The following is a 16,818-nucleotide window of genomic DNA, read 5'->3' as shown; positions in this document are numbered from 1 at the left end:
CTAAAGCATGGCCTGCTGACTCTGCTCAGGGTTCAGCATCTTGCTTCATTCTGGGCCAGCAGCACAGCCGTACTGCTGGGAACATCGGCTGTGTGGAGCTGCAGCAGGAGCGGTCAGCGCAGCGTCTCTCCTTCCAAGCCTGGGAGAGCTGCAGCCCCCCTGCAGAGCAGCAAAAGGTTTGGGGCTCGGCATGGCAGCGTTTGTTCCTGGCTGGTTTAGGGGCCCGTGGTCACAGAACTTCAGTCAACTGAAACCAGCAGTGCTGTAAATAGGAAAGCTGCTTCCATGTGTTCAGGATCCGGCTGAAAATCTCCAGCTCCCTCGAGGCGGCGGAAGGGCCGTGCAGCCAAGCAGCAGCCATAAATGCATCTCCTAAGACGTTTGCTATTTGAAATTACAATCTCTGTTTAGATTTTGCTGTTGATCATTATCTTGTTTTCCTTCCCATTATTTAATAATTTATGAGGAGATGGTATCACTTACAGAAGGAGCAGTTAGGCTGAATGCATGGCCGCTTACTTCTCCCTGTTTTACTGCAGGCACTCTGCATGCTGGTTGGGTGCTTTGTTCTCAGTCCTATTTCCGCATGCAGGTGTTTTTTTTTTTTAATGGGCCAAATTTATTTTTTGCTGTTTTATAATTTCCTGCTTGAGATCTTTAAGGAAGGTCAATTAAGATGAAGTCGATAATTTGTCACTAATAAGAGAAAGGTGACTGCAAGTAATAGGCAAAACTGGAAAAGCATCTCTGCAGAGTGCAGTGTGCTTTGCTTGAATTAATTCTTTGTTTATTGACAGAGCTGCCTGAAGGGCAAGTACACTCCTAGCTGTACTGAAGACTGAACCTTGAAATAATTTATCTCTTTGTCTGATGTATGAATTTGCATTGTGGTGATGAGTACCTTGACTTTTGTATTCAACACAGTGTTGAAAACTGTTCAACTCTGTAGCTTGAGCCATTGCAGCGTGGTGTGTGGAAATGCTTTTTCACAACTTTATTTCTATTTGAATGCCTTCTGAAAACCACAGGAGCTGGAAGTGGCAGCAGGCTATAGGCTGTTTGGTATGAGGGTAGGGGCTCTTCACCATAGATCATAATTTCATGAAATGTCAGGTTTTATTGAGCAGAATGGTTGGGAACACCCTTTCTTTGTGGTATCCCAGGCATTGTTCCCTCAGCAGTCTCCTTGGTCGGTGTGAGAAGGTGGCATGTGCAAACAAGATGGCCCACTAAAGAGGAGGGCTGAAGCACCCAGCTTTATGCTTCTCCTTCAGGGGATTTGCTTCAGCAATCAGTTACCTTGCTGCCTTTCTGCAGCATGGAACCCTTTTCAGTAAGGGTGGAGAGGTGTTCTCTACAGGTTTCTGCACTTGGCAAATGTAGAAGCCCCTCCCTTGCAGACCTGAAGGCATCGCCCTGTCCCATGTGGGCTGGAGTGGATTGGAGCCCCCGCATCATTCTTCAGTCATCATGGCTAGCCCACACTGCTTCATGACATAGGGACAAAGACGAGTTACTCTTTTTGATGGATATCTTTGTTATGGTGTATTAAATCATTAAAAGAGGAAATCTGCTTGTACTGAAGGAGAAAGGAATCTATAAGTCTGGGGAAATCTAGATTTATACATGGCATTACTTATTTTATAATGTTACATCATTTGCTCTGGTAGGTTCCACTGTCAGCATTCCTTTGGAGTTATTAAAGCACCCGCAGGATTTATGCCATCTATCTGCAGTCATGGAGAGCTCTTACGCTTTTTAGTTTTTTTCTTGATGCTTAAGTGCAATACCATTTTTGCCTCATAATTCATGTATTACAGAGCCTTTGCAAAGAAAGAAATGAAATGGAGTTTAGAGCATGCAATTTGGAGACATTGTTCTTGGTTTTACACTGAGAGTGAACTTCAGAGCCTCTGTGTGTGTTATTGGGCTTTGGGAGCGCTTTAAAAATAATCGTAGGCAGTCTCTGTTGGATTGGGGTATGAAGTCATGGAGTGCAGTTTGACTTGGTCAGGTGGTCTGTATTCTACTACAAAGGGAAAAAAGATGGTATTAAGAAGAATCTCTGTCCGTACCTTAGTTCTGCTATGGCATATTATCATATACAAACATCGCTTGTTGGCCAGCGCAGAATGTTTCTGCTGTTGTCAGGGGGGAAAAATTACCAAACTGCTAATAATACATACTTTTATGGAGAGATTAATGCAGGCAGCAATTTATCCATACAGGTAATGTGCTTCTTAGCAGAGAATATTTCAACAAAACCACAAAGCAAGTGCATGGTGGCAGTTTGCAAAGACCAATGTTTGTAGCACCTTGAGTTAAAATCCGTTTGTATAACTCCTGAAGACAGCTTTTCCTGTGGTCTAGGTGAGGGACAAATGTAATGTTTTAGGGATGCTGAGGGCTGGTGAAAAGAATTAAAAGTTCTGTCCTGCAGCAAGAGAGCTTGGATCTTCTGTCATTGACTTGGAACGCACAGAAAAGCACTTTGCAGTAGTTCCTGCCAGTCTGGTGAGGACTTTGTCTAATCCTTGTACTTTCAGCACCAGTTTTCAAGGATATTACATATTTACTTGTCAGTTTCTTTGATTCAGAAGGGTAAGTATCATGCCTTCCAACTGAAACATTGTAAATGTAAGTAATCGTCCTTCATCAGAGCCCTGTATTTCTCCTGCCAACAAATGAATCTTTGGGTGTTAATCGATGACAGATTTTTGGTTTCCCTAACTTACTCTGGTTGGAAAGTAATTCTGAAATTACACCTGTGTTCCACTTTTTCTTTTTGGATTGTCCTGCCTCGATCCCTCAATCTGTGTGAACTGGAATGAGATTCCAGATTGAGATTCAAGTCCTCTGTTTGAAGGTGGTTGATGGCATTGCCAGGAACACATCGATGCCAAATAATTCTGGTGGCAGCAATGGATTTGAGTTGAACCCACAGCACCGGTAGCAGGGAAGCCTCCTACCTCATATTGCTACCACGTGTGCTGTTAGGAGGCAGTTCAAATGAAGCGAGGAGAAGTGTGAGCTCAGGGTGTTTGTCTGAAGTTATTTTCCAGAATGCCGCCACTTCTGCGACCTTTGCATCAGGCAGTTGTGTGATTTACTTTGCTGTGCCAGACCGTTCACGTCTTCCAGCAGCGAGCTGCGTAATGGAGAGATGCTTCTTCCCACTTGAATGTTTGCTATGCTGGGCAGTTCCTCACTTGCAGATGTACCACTGCACACAGTGCGATGCATCGAGCAGAACGTGTGAAAAATCATGATGATCCCTCTGTAGGTATGTTAGCAGGAGAAGAAAAGGCTGAAGGAAGTTTGGGATTTCTTTTTTGCACCAGCCTTTGAAAATGCAGCGTTTGGAAAGAGTGACTGAGCTCTGCATGTCTTACCTAGCTGCTTTCAGATCCTGTAGCAGGGAGGTGGTACATTAAAACTTCCCTTTTTGGGTTTAAAAGCCTTCTCATGGTCTTGAGGGAAGTGCACTGTGAGGAGGGATTGGGCAGATTGATCTTAATCTTGTTAAGTCAGTGCGATGTCTCAAATGTGCTTTCTTTGGGCCTTTTTCAGTGAGAAGAGCAGTCCTAACCCTGAGAGAACTGGCTAGGCAGTTTCTGAATTGCTGTTTAACTCTGGGTATTTGTGAAGAGGTGAGCAGGACTGTGAAAATCCCAAATATTTCAGGTCACAGAATCATACAATGCTTTGGGTTGGAACAGACCTTAAAGATCCCCTCGTTCCACCCCCTGCTGTAGGCAGGGACACCTCTCTCTAGCCCAGGCTGCTCACAGCCCCATCCAGCCTGGCACTGAATGCTTCCAGGGAGGAGCATCCACAGCCCCTCCGGGCAACCTGTGCCAGTGTCTCACTGCCCTCACAGCAAAGAATTTCTTCCTAATATCTACTCTAAATCTACCTTCTTCCAATGTAAAGCCATTGAATGGGGAAAGAGAACGAGCCAGGGCATAGAAAAGCAGTCAGCTTAGCTGGAAATATTTCAGACCTTCTAGTTAGCATTTAAAAAGTTTCATGGAAGAAGGATGATGTTATTCTTTCCTCTACCACCAACCATTTAAGAATGCTTTCCTAATGAAGGGGGAAGGGAGAGCTGAACTTCACTGCCATAGGATGGCCGTGAAAAGGGCTGGATAAGTCCCAGGAGAACTGATGGTGATGAAAGCTGTTTTGTGGGGGGATTTTGTTCTTGTGTGTTCTGAGTAATTTCTATTAGATGTCTTTCATTCACAGCCCGCGTGACAGAGTAAGCTATATTTGTTAAATTTTCACACCACATAAAGCTGAGAGGAGGAGGACAAGGTTCAAGAGCAGTACACTTTTTTTGGAATGAGGAAAATCTGGAGGAGCCAAAAGCAAGTTAATACAGTTAGGCAGGAGTAATCAGCTAGTCAAACATTAAATGGCAAAGAACCAGCTCCATGGCAGTTTCCTAGAAAAGGATTGAGGGATTTGGGGAGTGGTGGGATCACAGACCCATGCAGTCAGCGGTGCCGTGCTTCTGCTGTAAACCCTGTTGTGTGTATCTTGGGAGGGATGATGAAAGACCTTGTAGAGCTTCCAAAAGATGTGAAACGGCATCAGGTCTTTGCTTACCACCGAGCTTGTCTCTGCTGAAGCACTCAGCTGTGTTTTGGGCACAGGCCTTAGGAGAGAAGCACTGGCCAGCTGTAGCATATTTGGAGAATTGTCAGAGCCCTGTGATGCAGTCTTTGAGGTGACTGAAGGAGCTAGATATGCAAAGCCTAAGGAAAAGACCACAGTTATTTTTGTTTAGGTTTCTTGGGCCAATGTTGGGCCAAGCTGCTTACTTGAAGGAAGGCCACTCTCCACAGGACCTGCCAGTCCAGTCCTTAATAACTTGGCGCCATTTAACTGAGTGATTGGTAGGCTGATGGGGTGGGAGAAGTGGCTGGCTGACAGAAGGGCATGCTTATTAAGCTCTTGTATGTACAGAGCATCCCTGTGCTGAACCAAGGGTTAAATGAGGTGTGAACTTGCTTGGCTGGAGTGTAGATGCAGCTCTACCAGCGCTTCTTGGAGTGCCCAAACTGCACACTGCAGAACTTCTCTTAGAGTGTGGGCTGGAAAATTCTCCACGCTGTCCAATTTCCTCTCCTTTACCATGGGCATATGTACTTACCAACCCTACTGCTTTTTTATCCACTGCTTTCTGTGCAGACTTAAAGCAGACAGTGCAGTCTTCACAGGCTTTTTTTTGGCAAACCTTTTTAATGTTACCTCTGAAACCTGGCTGAGCATCTGCTTTCTTGAAAGTCTCTCATCCCTTCTGTGCTGTTTTGGCACGTTCTCTCTGCTCTAGACTCTGCAGTGTTATTTCTGTGGGCACCTCCAGGATAACTGGAGCCCATCAGTGGACTTGATCTGCTCCAGCCTGCAGTGAGGCCTGGAGAAGGCAAACTGGAAGCCAGCCTCATGTTTTCAAGGGGAAGTGGCATAGGATAACATGCATGCAGCTAGCAAGTATAGCTTACTCTGTCGGCTGCCTCTCAAGCATATGAACTGGCAATGAGGAGCAAGACCTCTTTTTTTCATCTTGATTAAAAAATCTGGAAGTAGAAGCAGAGTTGAGTTTCAGCCTGCTTGCTGCACTTGTGCCGACCTGCAGAATGAAGAAATAAGGTTACAATTGCAATTGCTGGGCATTTGTGCAGAACTGACTCTTACAGAAGGTGAGAAAAGTCAAGAATCTCAACCACAGGAAAATTGTAAATGAAAAATGCTAGATCTGTGCTAGTAAACAGGCTGGGGAAAAGTGGTTGTACAGATATTCAGCAAGCTCTTCCCAAGTGAACTTCGGCTCAAACTGGCTTTTGTTACTTCCTAGTGATTTTTCTTTTATTTTCTTTTTTCCTCTTGTGTTCTTAGGTTTTATTTGAAAACTCAAAGCTTGGAAAAGCAAAACTGAGTGCATTGTGTTTGTTCTGGTAGAGATCTGAATGTCCCTTGGAGAAAAAACAACCAAGTTTGTAAGAGAGGAAGAGGGTTGACGGCTTGGCTTGGGCAGAAGGCTTCCTGGTGGGAGACCCAGGGACAGTAAGGCTGAATTTTTAAATTAAAACAACAGCTTTAAATTTCTGGATTGATGGTTGAGATTGTGCTGGTCTAAAGCTGTTTTTGTGCTGCTCATGACTATTGTTTTTCTTGTCATTTGAGCACTGGAACTGAGGACTCCTCACACAAAGTCGGTGCTCACAGGTGTGCGTGTGTTCAAATGAAGCACGCAGGAATTTTGTAATTTGCTCTGGCTTTTGTTCCGTCTTTGCTTTTTATCCTCAGGAAGGACCAAATCTCAAGGATTTGGATACTGACATAACAGATCTAATCTTGTCTGAGACTGCAGCTGTCACTAGGGAAACCTCAGTCTTTCTGTTCTGAATTCATCTTTGAATTCTTGAAGGTAGAAGAACACGGGGATGACAGACCCTACAGAAGGGTAATCTATCTGCCGTTCCTTTCGCGCGGCTCCTCCTGCCTCGTCCCACATCTCCATGGCTCACGAGGAAGAAGACAATCTGTCAGTGCAGGAGCTGAGCCCCTCTCCCGAGGGCAGCTGGAGTCTCTTTGGAGGCAAGGAGGCATTCTGTGCAGCTCAGTGATAGAGGGAACCTTGTCAATTTGTTAATTAGGGCCATTTGAGAAGGTAAATCTCTTAAAACCAAAAACCCAAGGGACTGAGGAAGCTAAGATGCTTACAGGACAGCCTTTCTTTACAAGTAAAGGTTTTCCGTGCTTCAGTTTGTGCCTGTGATTGCATTTGAAGTGTTTTTTTGACGATGCCTTACAGATCACCTTTGAATTCTTGGACTTGTCTAAAAGGAAAGCCACATCCTTGAGGTACTGTGTGCTGCTTACTGCCAGGCCGAGCAGCCTGGTTAACAGGAAGCCTCCGTATACAAACACCTGGTGCAAACCACGCTGTAGCTACCTATGTGCTACAGCAGAGGACAGGTTTTTGGTCACTTGTTTACTATAGTGCCTGAATGTGCAGCTTGAAATTGGTGTAGAATTGAGAAGCTGTGCCCCCAGCACAAATTCAAGACTCTTATTTTCTCATGTGAGAACCATACACGGATTTGAAAGGGCAAATGTATTTTCCCATGTTTGCTTTGGAGCACATGCTGACAAATAGCTTAACGGTGACTTGGGCTGTTTTTAAAAGAAAGAAACAAGGAAGAAGGTAAAGGATAGCCCTGCCTCTGTGGTCTTTAAACTGCCCAGTGTCCTGTAGATGGCCAGTAAATAACTATAAAGCAGGCAGGTTATTGTTAGCTCATCTCTGGTTTGCTGGAGGACAGGTAGTAACAGTGCTGTTCGTGTTACCCCTTGTAGGTGTGTGTCCCAACCCCAGGTGGAGGAGGAGTGCTGGAGTACAAGAGAGGAGCCTTGATGTTTGTTTGGCTTTAGATTATTATCAGTACATTTAAAACACAGTGAAATGACCACGTTTTCTCCCAAATCAACCTTTGGTGATTCGTGAAACTGTTCTTCCTTGGAAGAAACTTTCTTCTTTCTGTTTTCTATGAGTGATTAAATTAAGGCAAGTCCAAGTGATAGTGACATGCAGGCTTTCTGCTGGACCAAACATGCTACAAATACAGTAATTAAAATTCACTTTTTAATGGAAAGTAGATGTTAATTATAGATGTCTGTTTGGGAATACTTAAAATGGAAAAGTAATCAAGTTTATCCTGAGCCAGAATAGAAGTAAAAAAAAATGTTTTATGGCGTTTGCGTGATGTGTTAAGCTCAGAATTGGAGACTTTTTCTCTCAAGGGCTGAATTACTCTTCTTGTTTCCTAATGTTTGTTACACAAGGGAAATGACCGCACTGCTGTTCCTGGCATCCCTGCCATGGAAGGCAAGAAAGAAGTCGTAAAACTACGTGCTGTTTGTATATTATGTTATTCAGGCATGTGCATTAGGTTTGTGTGTTTTGATGGAGCAGGTTTCTGTGTAATGGGTTGCTTGGGACTGCGAAGCGTGGGTTCCAGCGTGAGCGAACCAGTATGGCTTCAGCACAAAAAGTTTCACTTCATTTCCAAGAGTTCATGGGTGTGAGTTATCAAGGCAGACAATAACGTCATGCAGACCAGCCTGTTCCTGAGGAGACCACACTGTGAGCAGTGATGGCTCCTGCTCCTTTAAAGTACTTTTAAAAGAAAATGCACTTCATGTTTAAAAAAAAAAAGAAAGTGGAAGGCTAACTCCTGAAATTGTTTTGCATGTCTTTCACAGGGTCTGTTGTGAGAACCTTCACTCCTTTTTACTTCCTGGTGGAGCCGATGGACATTCTGTCAGTTCGTGGGGCCTCTGTTATAATGAACTGTTCAGCTTATTGTGAAACTCCTCCGAAGATCGAATGGAAGAAAGATGGGACTCTTCTAAACTTGGTCTCAGATGACCGTCGCCAGTTGCTGCCAGATGGGTCTTTATTAATAAACAGTGTGGTGCATTCCAAGCATAATAAACCCGATGAAGGATATTATCAGTGCGTGGCAACTGTGGAAAGCCTGGGGACCATTGTAAGCAGAACAGCAAAGCTCACGGTAGCAGGTAAGGATTTGGTTTTTTCTTACAGTACAGCAAAGGGCATGATCATGTAAATGTATAGTATTGCAATAAGGAGAAAGCACGTTCCAAGGAAAGAAGTTAGTATCATAACTTGGACGTCCAAGTGTGGAGCCCGCAGTACAGAAAAGACAGGGAGCTGTTGGAGACGGTCCAGAGGAGGACCACTAGGATGATCAAGGGACTGGAGCACCTCCCCTATGAGGACAGGCTGAGGGAGCTGGGCTTGTTCAGCCTGGAGAAAAGAAGGCTGCAGGGTGACCTCAGTGCAGCCTTCAGTGCCTAAAGGGAGCCTACAAACAGGAGGGGAATCAACTCTTTGAAAGGGCTGATATGTGTAGGATGAGGGGAAATGGCTTGAAGTTGAGGGAGGGGAGATTTAGGTCAGACATCAGAGGGAAGTTCTTTACTATGAGAGTGGTGAGGTGCTGGAACAGCTGCCCAGAGAGGCTGTGGATGCCCCGTCCTTGGAGGTGTTCAAGGCCAGGTTGGATGGGGCCCTGGGCAGCCTGGTTTAGCATTAAACGTGGAGGTTGGTGGCCCTGCATGTGGCAGGGGGGTTGGAGCTTCATGATCCTTGAGGTCCCTTCCAACCCTGGCCATTCTGTGATTCTGTGATCATCTCTTATCACTGAAGTTAGGACTGTATGTACCTCCCCCTTTTTATTTTTTAAACTAAATGTAATTAGTAAAAGTTGCTTTCTGAGGAAATACTGAAGATGAGAACAATTAAAGTGAATGGATTAAGAGTAGTGTCAGGAATGTGTAATCATGATAGAGATTTGCCACACCTTAGAATGAGGTTTGTGCTGTTTGTTTTTGAAAGAGCGGGCTTCTACTTTCTGAATGTATAAATACCCTTAAAGATTAGTTTCTCTGTGGTCTTTCCTACTGAGATTTATCTGCCCTCTGCACCATAAAACATTAGGAAAACTTCTAAAAGCTGGGTGTGGAAGCCCCAGAGAACTGGAGGACTGAAGAAGAAGGCATGGATGCTGGGGGACTGTATTTTTCTGTTTCCTGAGTACCAGGTGTGAATAATTTGACAAGCAGTTGGTCTTTTGCAGGTAGGTGTTAAGAATTTGACTGGGAAAGTGGTGTGCTTCCAGAAGGGCACTTGCTTCTTGTTGCTTATATCAGGGCTCAGGAGGGTCAGATTGTAGCAATGTTTTGTAAATGATAACTGGAGGAGGCTTAGAATCACCTGTAAGAGTGAGAGTTCAAAAACTAACAGAAAAGATAAGCTAAGGCAACGTAACGAGGAAGCAAAGCCCATGAAGCAATATTCTTTTGTTTCTCTAATGATGTTTGCCAGCCTTTCAAACAGTTTTTTTCCTTTGCTTAATAAATGTCTCCAGGTAATGAATTCTTCCTGACTAGTGCTGCAGCATCTCCCAGAGCTGCTGCTCATTGTCATTTATATTCAGATGTTGTTCCTATTAAGCTAGCTTGCAGCCTTGTGAAACATGGGGAATGTTGCAAATAAAAAACTGTGCTTTTTTTTATACTTTAAAGGAGTGACTTTCAGAGTCTCTCTGAATGAGAAATACATATCTGAGTTCCCTGCAATGAGGACAATAAAAGCAGTTCTAACACTTGTCTCAGGCAATTACCACCTTACACTACTGTTTTTGTGTTCAGTTCTGCTGCTTTCCACAGGAGGAAGCTCAGTGTCATACTTCTGGCCCACATGATCATTGGGTTGGCTTACTGTCATTAAAAAGGAAGGTAGTCCAAAGGACATAGAAACTTCCAGTTCGTGGTTCCCGTGTCATTGTAGAAAATGCTACTGTGAGTGGTGGTTTCTAAAAGGGTGAAATCTTCAAAAGCCTTGTCCTAATTAAAAATAAACCCTTCTGAGTTTTGTTTTTAAAAAAGTCTATACTGGAAAGGCATAAACAGTTGTCTAGTCCAAGTCAGTACAGACGTTTATTCTGTGAATAGTTTTGTCTTCCCTGACATTGATCTGAACACGGGTACAAGCAGAGTGATCAACTTCCTGGGACAAAAAAGGGTGTTTTGTTCTGTACTAGCCACGTTGCTGTTGATGCTCCTTCTATGCTGCTTTGTGCCCTTCCACTCAGCTGGAGACCTGATCAGTGCCAAGAGCTGGGCCAACTTAGGTCCTTTTAGGGGAAGGGGCTGCTGAAGGTCTGTAGTGAGAGGTGGAATACTTAGCTTTACCTGGACTGTGTTGCTTTCAGTGAGCTCATTGGAATTCTGCAGTTTTGTCAGGTGTGCTTTAAACATTTTCCCCATCTTTGCTGTAATTTCCCACCTTTGCTGTAATTGGAAGCTTTTGAGATGCATTAGCTGTGGGGATGGTTAGCATGGTGAGGTCTCTCCTTGCTCTCAGGTAACAGTGGGAGGCAGCTCATTTTCTCCTTAATTGAGTGGTGTTGTGTTGAATTTCGATAGTACGTGCTGGTGTTGTGCTGTGATGCACTTAATTTCTTCAACAGAGAATATTATGCACATTTTAGCTACTACTTAATCATTAAATAACTTCATTGCCTGGAAATGACAAATTCTGATGAGTGAGAGAGGCCAGGGCACAGAAGAATCAGTAAAACCAGGTGATATTGCATCACATAAATGGTGTTTTGAGCTTTTAGTCTTAAATAATTGCATTTTCTCTTACATCTGAGAGACAGTACTGAGCAATCTACCTGTAGTGCATCTGCTGCAAACAGGCTGATAAATTTTCATAACTTTTTGAATGATTAAAAGGACTCTCATTATAATTTGATGAGCCTGAAACCACTGAACATTGGAAAGCAACACTCTTGCCAATATGACGACAGGAATTGATGATGCAAGGTGCTGCAAGGTGACAGAGGCGCTTAGTCAACCGCTGCATGAAGAAACCCAACCAAACACACGCACTGAATCCCTGCGTGGAGTGATTAGACAGTGACTGAATGCTTTTTGTTAGAGGGCTGCTTTCTTGGCTTCTCTCTTCGATTTATGTTTGTGACACAATGCTATAAACTTGTCACGGCGTGGGGAAATTGATGGTGGCATGGATTGCTAAGTTTGCAGGGCGTTTGACAATGTGTTTTTAAGGAACCTTTTCCATACGTGTGAGCAGATGAGAAGCCTTTGCTCTGCAGGCTTTTGCAAGTGCACCATCAACACTTTTGTGTGGCAGCGCTGGGATTTCTAAACAAGTTGATCATTTCCTAAGGGTTACAGCATGACAAATACTCTGATCAATATGGTTTGTCTGTAATCTGAAATGTTATGCTATTGCAAATGGATAGGACGTTATTTACCGTTCTACCATACTTCTGGTAGGAAACCTCTGGTTGTTAAACCTGCAGACAGCAGGAAACTTGTTCGTTTTCTTCAATGATCAGCAGTTTCAGGATATGTTTGCCCTTTTCCCAATGAAGTCTGTGTTCCTCTAGTTGGTTCTTTCCAGCAACTGCAGGTTGAGATTGTCATTGCCTGTGTTTCTTTCCTTTGTTGTTTCTCGTCCTCTTGCTGTGCAAACAGAGCCAGTATCGTGCTCTGAACTGGATTTGTGAAACTCTTGATTTATTTTTAAAAGTCCTTGTTTTCTTTTGGTTTTATTTTGTTGCTCCTTTCGAACTGCAGTGTGATTTAGCAGGGTGGCAGTTGTATAACCTACCTCATTTATGGGGGTGGCTGTGACTACGATGGGTTTGAAGTAGGGCAAGTCAAAGCAAGTGGCTAATATATGTAAAGCCACGAGATCTTTTTAATCAGTACCTTACTACAGTATGCTTTTTTAATTGGTTTTTGAAATGCAAATCTGGCTTTGATACTGAAGTGTCAGTTATGGCTTAGGAAGGGTGAGGGGTTGCGATAGCTTTTACGAAACAATTGTTTGGTTTTTTTAATGCCAATCTTTTTTTCAGAACTGCATCTGGTATTTGTCTTGGAAAAATAAATTCCTGCGTATTTTAGTGAAAAATACGGTGATACTAACTTAAAAATGTTCCTGTGGCAATCTTCTCTTCCCCAGTCACTCTTTATTACTCCTTTGTTAAAGCTTTCATAAATCTTTTATTGAGAGAATGGAAATGCAGAGAACTGAAAGGTGTGAAGTGACAGTGACAGAGTTTCATCGTAAGGATTTATTGGTTTTGTGTGGTCATTCAGAGACTGTTCACTGAAATATTTATTTCATCTACTGTCTTTTTTCCCAAGTGAATCCATTTGTTTTTTGATTCCCCTTCTTCCGTTTAGCTTTGCACTTGATTGTACTTGGCTTTGAGCTTTATGTGTAGTTTGCTTGGTTGTAGTGAGTTGCTTGTGTAAAAGGTGCTGGTGTGCTGCCTCGAGACGAACGCCACGTGGCTCTGACTTCCCTGCTCCTCACTTAAGTATCCCTTATATTAGATGTATTATTTTTATTTGGATACTCATAGAAATTACGCTTTCAAACCTTCATTTTACTATTATTTTTAGAAGAAGCATAGGCTGGTTAGTGAGCAGAAGACCTCAAGAGCAGCAGCAGAAGGCTGTTAGCTGTTCTCTAGCTTCTGTGTAACATTACATAAACCTGTCAAAAATTGAGACAACAAACTGTGGAGTCGCCTTTGAGTAACGTGACTTGCTTCTTATCAGTATATCAGATAATGGGAAGAAGTTTACTTGAGAGATTGTTCCCATTTTTTGTCTCCTTCTTGCCTTTTAAAGTTTTACTGCACCTTGAATTTTTCAAGTTCTGACCTTCCAAATGGAACTGCTACTGAAATGAAGGGAGGCCGGGATGGGGCACTGCTACAGCTCTCAGTGTAATGTGGTTTGGAGGAATCTTGAATTCTGAGCCAGGAGATGCTGGTACACGAGCGTGCTTCTGTTGCTGGTTGCACCATTTGACTTCAGGAAGACCTCCATGCTTGGCCCTTTCCTCAATGAGTTAAAAAGGAATTTCTCTTCAAGAAATCCAGATAACTTTTTTTGTAACGTAAGATGGAAAGAGGAAGATTGTGTAGAAGGAAAAGAATTCTTGCACCCGTTCCACATTCGGATGGGGTGCAGGAGGTGCAGCTGTGGCCAGCAAGCATCTCTGGGAGCAGCTGCAGTGTGCAGGCGGCTGGGCCTGGTGCTGCAAAGGTTGTATCACAAGGGTTTTGTTTTGCTGGGTTCCACACGTGAGGTTCCTGAAGGGCAAGAGAAGCATAGGCAGAGCTGGGCAGAACGCGCCCTGTGCTCCTTCCAGCTCCGTGGGGATGTGGTTAGCAATGATTCCATTTTCTTGGGTTTTTCCCCTCAGTATTATTGCATATTTCCCTCAAAAGAGGAGGGGAAGGAGAGCCTTTATCTTCATGCATAAAGAGCTTTCTGTCCCTTTGAATTGGAAATAACCTAAGAGCATAGATGCTTCAGTGGAGAGTACTTAAGAGCACTTAACAAATAAAAGCAAATGACACAGGTGATAAATTTTCCTTGCAAAACTGTGTTTCATGTGGAAAAAAGATCTGCTTTTTTTTTTTTTCCATTTCATTCTATAAACGATCTTAGTTAAAAATGCATTTCTTTTCAAGGATGAGTAAGCCAGATGGGTAGTTCTTACAAAGCTGCATCTTACGGACAGATCCTGCCAGCTGGGTGTGGAAACAGGATTGTTGTTGTACCTTCTATTTCATTCTGAGTTCTTCTTTAACAACAATTAAACAGTACGACTCAGGACAGAAAAGCCAAGCTGGCATTTATTTTCTAGAAATGGTGAATGCAATGAAACGGAGCCTGCTCAGAAAAGGGGAGGGATTGCGAATTCTTTCCTTAGATGAGAAGATGGAGGAGGAAGGCCAGATGGGGAAACATCAACTCCTGCTGCCAGCTGTCCGGCCCACAAGTGAAGGGAGGTATCCTTGGGCATCCTTGCTTTCGGGCTGTCCTGCTGGCACCAGTCAGTCTCGAACACACAGTGCCAAAACCTTTAAAGCCTCTGGTCATTTGTTACGACTATTAGGATTATTTCCTTAATTAGGCACTATCTTAAACACAGCATTTCTTTTAAACCCGGAAGATTAGTTTTTGTCAGTTTACCAGTTGACAGTTCAGGCTGTTAAGGATTAGCCTTGTAATTAGTGAAGAAAGTATCCTTTAGTACTGGTTAGTGGACAAAGTTGGCTTTGTATTAATGTACTTTGTAAAATACAAAGGTTGGATTTAAACGTGGAAGTTGGTGGCCCTGCATGTGGCAGGGGGGTTGGAGATTCATGATCCTTGAGGTCCCTTCCAACCCTGGCCATTCTGTGATTCTGAGATTCTATGATTTATAATGAGTTGCAGTACCCATTCAAATCTTGATCTATGCTTTTGAAAATATAGAAGGCAATGTAACTCATCTCTAGGGAAGCATGAGTGCTGTGGAAGGGAGCTCTGCTCCCAGATCTTCTTTTTCTAAAATCACTTGGGCTTATAGTAGATGAGCTGTTGATAAATGATTCTGTTGCTTGTACAAAATGGAATTTTGGATTCCAAATGGAAATCTAATGCTTGTACGAAATGGAAATGGAGAGCATATTGATGATTCATCAGCACCCCGAATGAGAAGGTTGGATGGATGTTGTTTACATTGGTCTTCTCATTTGTTAATATTTTCACTCAAATGTATATTTCTCCTTATTTATGTTCTGCGTGTCAGCACCAGCAATCCCTTTTGTAATTCTATTTGACAAGTTCTGCAGAGATTGCTCATTCCAAATCCCAAAGTGTCAGGCAAGCGATAGTTACATATGCAGACTGTATTCTTTCCTAACTGTATCTTAAAGTAGGGGATTCAAAAAGATATTTCAGCTTTACTCTGACAGGCTGAAGGTGATGGATTTCTACAGTGGCATTGTTCAGACTTTAGATCAACTGAGCATCGCCTTTGGAAAATGTTAAGAGCTTGTACTGTCACACCTACCCAAATGAAAGCTGACAAAGGCAGTTAACGGCTAGGAAGGAGCATGGGACAGGCATGTATATGATAAATTGCATGTTTTTTCATGGTAGAAATTCAGAAGGAAGCTTAGTGACAGTGAAAATGAAAGAAAATAGAGGAATAGATAGTTCCATGAGTTATTTCTTATTAAATGTGTATCTGGCTGATTTCAGCAATGCCGAGATGCTGGTGACATTCCTAAAGTGTAGGGCATGTCTCATTATTCACCTGATCACACTAGAAATAAAGGAAAACAAACCCACCTTCCCTCTTTGCATACATTATTGTTCCCCTTTTCTTCAGAGGCAGCGAGGGGAAATATGTCTCTATGTGTAGGTCAGTGTGTAGGTCTCTATGTGGGTGCTGCCCAGCCCTCTTTGATTCCTGCTGGTTCCTGGATTAGAAACACCGTCACTCTGCTCTTCTACAACTTTTCTGAAATTGAGCACATTAAAAATGGAGCCAAGAAAGGCTTTGTTAGGTAGAGACCTTTACAGAATTCTCTCTGATATGATGAGCTTAATTGCTAGCAGCTGTCCATGATTCAGGGCTCAGTGGTGCGATAATCCACATCTTTGTGGTTTTTATCCTGATCCCTGTGACTGATCAACAGTTCTGGTACATAATCTGCTAGTTATGAATATATATTTGTAGTGTTCCTTCTCCTTGCTGCCACGCACGTCTCTAGACATCCTCTTGTTCAGCTGAAGGCTTACATTCAAGTTCTTTCTCCTGCTGTGCTTGTCTCTCGGTGTCTCAGTCTTTTTGAGGGGTTTCTTTGCTATTTGTTAACTCAGTGTATTTTTCTGTGAATTTTTTAGATTCTTTCCTGTCTCTAAATGTCTTTCTTCAGGCACCTGCTGTCTCTGACAGTCTGCGGAGTTGCCTGCAAAAGTTTTACTGATCTTCTCTCCAGATCTGTGCGTTAATCTTCTTCGGATAGCTTGTTCACATAAGCTTTCGTAATTGATAGCCTTGCTTGGATCTGAAATTATTTAACCTGTCAAGCTCTTCTCTTTCACCACGATACTCAGATCTTATTCTTCTTTTGTTATAACTATTGATTTTATTTTAAGAAGAATTGCAAGCATGTGGTGTTTTTATTTAAGATCTTCAGTTGCTCAGGACCTGAGATTTCTTAAATGAGGTGGTAATCTACATACACTGTCTTAGGGTCCCTTAAAATCCTGCAGTGTTTTTATTGTCCTTGCTGTTAGGATGGTATCAAATGAACTATTTCATTGGTTGTACACTCTCTTTCATTTTTCTGCCTTAGCAATATCTACTTCCATGTTTCCCCGCGT

At 42.9% G+C, this 16,818-nt stretch overlaps 1 protein-coding gene across 2 annotated transcripts in view; it reads left to right on the top strand.

Moving 5' to 3' along the window:
• NEO1 (neogenin 1) overlaps window positions 1-16,818 on the top strand; it is a gene marked incomplete at both ends in the record, with an annotated part of 175,972 nt that overhangs the window by 42,479 nt on the left and 116,675 nt on the right. For both annotated transcript variants that reach the window (XM_079541027.1, XM_079541026.1), the window contains one exon: window positions 8,275-8,592. In XM_079541027.1, the coding sequence (XP_079397153.1) occupies window positions 8,275-8,592 (318 nt within the window). The remainder of the gene's footprint in view (window positions 1-8,274; window positions 8,593-16,818) is intronic.

Source organism: Tetrao urogallus (genome assembly GCF_951394365.1).
Source record: "Tetrao urogallus genome assembly, chromosome: 11".
Classification (NCBI taxonomy): Eukaryota; Metazoa; Chordata; class Aves; order Galliformes; family Phasianidae; genus Tetrao; species Tetrao urogallus.
Note: the sequence above shows the minus strand (reverse complement) of the source record. Positions and strands in the feature narration are given on the sequence as shown.